We start from the raw sequence: 5,297 nt of genomic DNA on the forward strand, positions 1-5,297 counted from the left end.
CATAAGGAGTATTGGTTGTTACTAGGGAGTGGAAGATTTCGTGCGCGAAGCTCATCTGACGAATGTTGGAGTTTTGAAGACAGCTTCGTTTCTGACGCCAGTCGAAGGAAGTGGAATTGGGCGCTGAATATTTAATACTTAACGCAGAGGGAAGAAAAGGCATGACAAAGTTAAAACAAAGGGAGAAAGCTGCAAAAACATTGTTATTACCACTACTGAGGCGAAAATTGAAATCTGTTATAAGTGACGGAAACTGTAAGTTACGAATCTTCTTTGTACTAAAAATACTTATTGTGGTATGTTTGGTTGTTTCTAGTCAATAAAAAATATGGGGGAAGTGCTTCACCAGTGGATATACGCATGTAAAGCATGTTCCATTCTTAAAACTAAAACACGCAGCAAACTGTCTCTAACTTGCCAGACAAAATTTGAAAAACTTTTTTATATCTCTAATGGCTAGAAGTCAATTCTGCAAATGTCAACAACCATTATCAAGACCTCAAACAGTCGTTATTTGACAAATGCCGAAGGCATCCTTAACAGGTGATCAATGATAAATGTTCGGCTCAAACTTGTTGTTGATGTTAATGACCGTCGAGAAATTCGAAAATGCTTTCAAATTGTTCCTAACTTTTACATACAACGTTACCAGGAGACACAAAAAGAAAACTGTAATAAAACTACAAGCTTCTCAGTATTTTATATCTCTAATGGCTAGAAGTTAATTCTGCAAAGTATCAACGACCAATACCAAGACCTCGAACAGGTGTTATTATACACAAATGCCGAAAGCGTCATTAAAAAGGTGATAGCGCTTTTTAAATTTTCTTCAGTAATTTATGGTGAGCTTGGCGGGACATGTTTGCATATTTTATTCCCATGCAAATCCTATGGGAGCTGCAGATATGATGTATCCGAAGGCCCATTTGGCTAAAAGTAGGTTTATTTTGGTTGTCCTTTGAATGGAATTTGGTGATTGATTCCGAAGTGCATCTGTCCAGCCTGTTACTGACTAGAAAACAATTTTAATTTGCGTAATTAATAATTTGTTTGTACTTAAAAAAAATTAATGATTTGATATGTAAAAATGAAAACAAACGAGACAGAACTGATGCAATTCCCAAAGGCCTGAACAGATGTCAAGGAAAAACACCAATAGTTATCAGAGAAGATCCCTACACGAAAGCGTGATGTCTAATTTCCAGGTGCGTATGCAATTCAAATCTATTTTCGTGGATTCCAAAAAAGCATTTTAAAACTACAAAATTACAAGATTTCGTCAAGAATGCTTCGTTAACCACTTCAGTGTAAATCCATCAACCTGTACAGTCTTCTTGGAAACATACAAATGGCATCCTGTTTTTCAAAATCGACACGTTTTGAGTAAAATCCTTATAGACTCGTCCTTCAATAAAGAAATCTCAACTTTACCGAAATTTCTTAAAACTTAAGTATAAGGAAAGTGATCAACAGCAGCCTCAAAGCAGTCACCATTTTTTAATTCTCATTTAAAGGGGGTGTCACATTCTCTCACACCCAGAGTACTCACCGGTCATCCATGATGGTTTTGGTGAAATTGAGAATTTTTCGGATGAGCAGAGATAACATTTTTGTGGCTCTGCAGTTTCGAAAATACCGATCACGTGGCGCTATTCCTTCGTTTTTGGCACGGCCGACAAAGAAAAAAACCTGAAGACAAGTTTCCACCTGCTTCATATTTCCTCAGACAAGGCTTTTCCAGGGTTACCAGTGGCTGAGAAGTGGCTGAGAAGCGAGAAAAAAAAAAAGATTTTTACTTAATTATTTGACTTCGTTTTGTTCTTACTATTCAGCTTATGTCACTAGAAACGAAACCGGTGTCAACAAGCACTGGGATACAAACAAACAAATAAACAAACAAAACAGCCAAGGACATAACAGGCGACAAGCACGGTTATCCGTCAAATTATTGATCCAGTTTTTATTAAGCTCCTCCCCCGCTGGGAGGTACAAACATTGAGAACAGATGATAATTTACTATCCATAAATAATTTCCGTCTGGCCTGAAATTTCCTTTCCGTGTTGTCTTTTAAGGCTATGTACTCTTGAGTCTTATATTTCATATTAATCATTTTTTTTTAAAACAGTAATATTTGTGCTGAGACTTCGTTTACGACTCGTCCAGATATGCCATTTTGCAATAATTAAGTGATGTAGTAAGTCACTTACTTCGTCTTCTTTGCCTATCAAAACATCCTGCAAGGAAAATTCAACATGTTTACGAGAAAGTGCAAACCAAAATTTTTTGAAATCCTTCCAAAACTGGTTAGTATGAAAACATTCATAAAATAGATGATTAACAGTTTCTGAGCTAACTCTACAAAATGTGCAAGAATCGTCTGGAACATAACCTATTTTGACTTGACGGGAATTAGTGAAAGCGATATGATTTTGAATTGGAAACATCTGATAAACATTTCGGATGAGACAGTCTTCACTTTTATGAACGCTTTAGTAACAACTGAATTTACTAAACCAAAGTCCTCTTTCATTTTAGCAAAGCCTCTTGAAACTCTTGCCTTACCCGAAACAAGCAATTCATGAAAGTGGTTATTTTTATATACAGTCGGATTAAGATTTTCTCCCCACAGTGAAATTCCAAAGAGCTTTCTCTTTCACTTTCGGTCACATCCAAATCATTCAGGTGGGCAGGAACTGCCATACGAACTGCTGACCAGACTAAAAAAAATTTATGCTTCAAACCTTTACTTTTAGCACTATTATAAGATTATATCTTATTATTGTTAAATTGCAAGTGGTTAATAAGCAGGATACCTGGTTTAATATAATTTGAGTAATATATTGTTTTATTAGCTATCTTAATATGTTTGTTGTTCCAAATTATATTATAAGATATAGATCTCTTTGTTGAAAAGGCAATTCTTAAGTCAGCCCACCACTGGAGAAGTTCTCTGTAAAAGGTGGAATTAACGTTACAGTCTTTGACACCGTAATAGACCAATTCGGCTAACGCAATGTTGTACCCAATTCAAATCTCTCGGGGTTAAGATTCTTTCTGTTTTGTATTTGCATGATAACGTAGCATTCATATGGAAATATTTGGAACAAAACGTTTTATCATTCGATGTATTTTGTCCTTCCTTTTCATTGGCCGAGAGCCCACCACGTGACCTGCAAATAACTGCCTACAAATAAGTGTTTTGCTGCAAATAATATTCTGCTCATGCGCAGTTGACATCACGCTCTTGTGAGAAAATGGCAGATCGGTTTCCCGAGCTGTCAGAGAATGATTCGACATCTTTAGTTGATCGAAAGAACAGTGAGAATACTAAGAAAGAAACAAAAGTTGCACTTAACGTATTTCGAGAGTATCTCAAGGAAAGAAAGGTAGACGAAGAGTCACTCGTGTCATCGACGCGAAGGACAAGTTGGCGAATGCATATGTACTGAAGAGATTTTATGCTGAAGCTAGAAAAAAAAATGGCGAGCTTTACACCAAAGCTTCACTTGTCGGGATGCGCATTGAAAACTGTGAAATTCTTCAGCTTTGTTGATGCCTAGTGTTATTGATCGTTTGACTGTAAGTACAAATTGAAGTCTACAAATATAATTATGCTGATAAGGAAACCAATTGATTGGTGCTATTATTCGACTCTGCAAGGCAACGCGCGCTTACTCTTCTCGGAAACAAAAACAAAAAACAAATTCGGTAATCGAATGATAAAACAATTATTGACCTCGGTTATCGCAAAATATCGTGATTTGTCAGTGTCTCGCAGATCAATTATTTGCCTCAGCCTTCGGCTTTGGCAAATAATTGATCTGCTCGCCATTGACAAATCACGATATTTTGCTAAACCTCGTCCAATAATTGTTAATTATTCCCAAAGGCTCTGAATTGGGTACAACATTGAGCTAGCCGAATTGGTCTATTAAAACTAAAGAAAAAAAAAAAACCCGCCAAAATCCTCAAGCAAATAATTAATATTAGCTTTCCATAGGGACGAGCCTTCTAAAAAAAATTATACCAAGCCAAGCTAATCTTGACGACTAAACATACGCTTCCAGATCTATTAAGTTCAAGCCTCCGTAGATCAGGTCATTTACAGCTCCCAGACTAGCTATTTTATCTGTCCCTTTCCATAAAAAAAATTATAGATAATAGTATTTAATTGTTTTACAAAATCTTTTGGAGTTGTTAGAACTGAGATCACATATAACATTTTGCCAAATAACTTTGCCAAATAGTAAGCGACCTCCGCAATTCCATAACCCCATTTGTGTTTGAACGTACTCGTCTTTTAATTTATCTCAAGAATTTTTCGAAATTGGTCAGTATCATTATTCATTATAGGTTAGTACTATGCACAGGGCTTTGACACTTTTGTTCCACGTTAGCCCTGAAGTGTCGCTGTATTTTGTCTGCATGAACCGATCCACATTGCCGCAGTTTTAGTATGATTAACCTTCAAGTTTAAACAAATTGTAAATGTATCAAACAATTGAAGGATGAGTTTTACACATTCAATATTAGGTACAAACAGAGTAAGGTCATCAGCATATTTTACCAGCTTAAATTCTTTCTGCCCTTTCATTAGGCCTTGTATGTCTTCTCTGCTTCGAATAGCGACTGCTAAATTTTTGGGTTAGGGTCATTGGCACGCGCAGTAGCTCTCGTACATTGATAAAATGGCGGATTATCACTTACGCCAAGCTTATTCTGTCAAGGAATGGCTATTTTCTCCTGAACGAGCACGGCGACCCCTTCTTTTAAATGGCGTTATGTACTCGTAATAGGTACGCGGCAGAAAACAGATTTTAAGGACAAAAAAAACGTTGGATAGTAGAAGTTGTAGTATTTATAGATAATGACGTGAAAACTGCATTTGGAGCCAGACACTGAGTGTGAGGTGATGATGTAGTGGTCCAATTTGCTTTTCCTTTTCTTTTTTACAAGATCGAGCAATTTGAAATCACTTTACTGAAAGATTTTGGCCCGGACAAGCAAGTTTTCAGTAATATTCAGTAGCTTTTGCTATACAACAACAAAATTTGCAGTTGATCAAGTTTCGAACGCTGCTCGCGTAATTCGTTAAAACACTAACAAAAAAAAAAAAAAAGGCGACTCCAATAAACAGGACTTCCCGGAGAAATTCATTTTTTCCTTCTTGGCGAGCTTTGTCTTGGCTTAGTAATTTACGAATCATGAGACGTGTAATATTTTTAATCTCTTTGAATTTCAGTCAGTTCTTCCTTTCTCAAATCACTTAAGCATCTTTTTCTAAGTGACCCCAAAT

General features: G+C 36.4%; 1 protein-coding gene across 3 annotated transcripts in view; it reads left to right on the plus strand.

The window, feature by feature from the left end:
- Nucleotides 1-945: 945 nt before the first annotated feature.
- The window catches only part of LOC137983005 (QRFP-like peptide receptor), a 20,909-nt gene continuing 16,557 nt past the window's right edge, over nt 946-5,297 (plus strand). For 2 of the 3 annotated variants that reach the window (XM_068830163.1, XM_068830164.1), the window contains exon 1: nt 946-1,205. In XM_068830163.1, the coding sequence (XP_068686264.1) occupies nt 1,137-1,205 (69 nt within the window). In that variant the 5' untranslated portion in view covers nt 946-1,136. Of the gene's footprint in view, nt 1,206-3,158; nt 3,581-5,297 lie in introns of those variants that run through there. The other variant, XM_068830165.1, reaches the window with a different exon arrangement.

The sequence above is a fragment of the Montipora foliosa genome, chromosome 13 (genome assembly GCF_036669935.1).
Source record: "Montipora foliosa isolate CH-2021 chromosome 13, ASM3666993v2, whole genome shotgun sequence".
Taxonomy (NCBI): Eukaryota; Metazoa; Cnidaria; class Anthozoa; order Scleractinia; family Acroporidae; genus Montipora; species Montipora foliosa.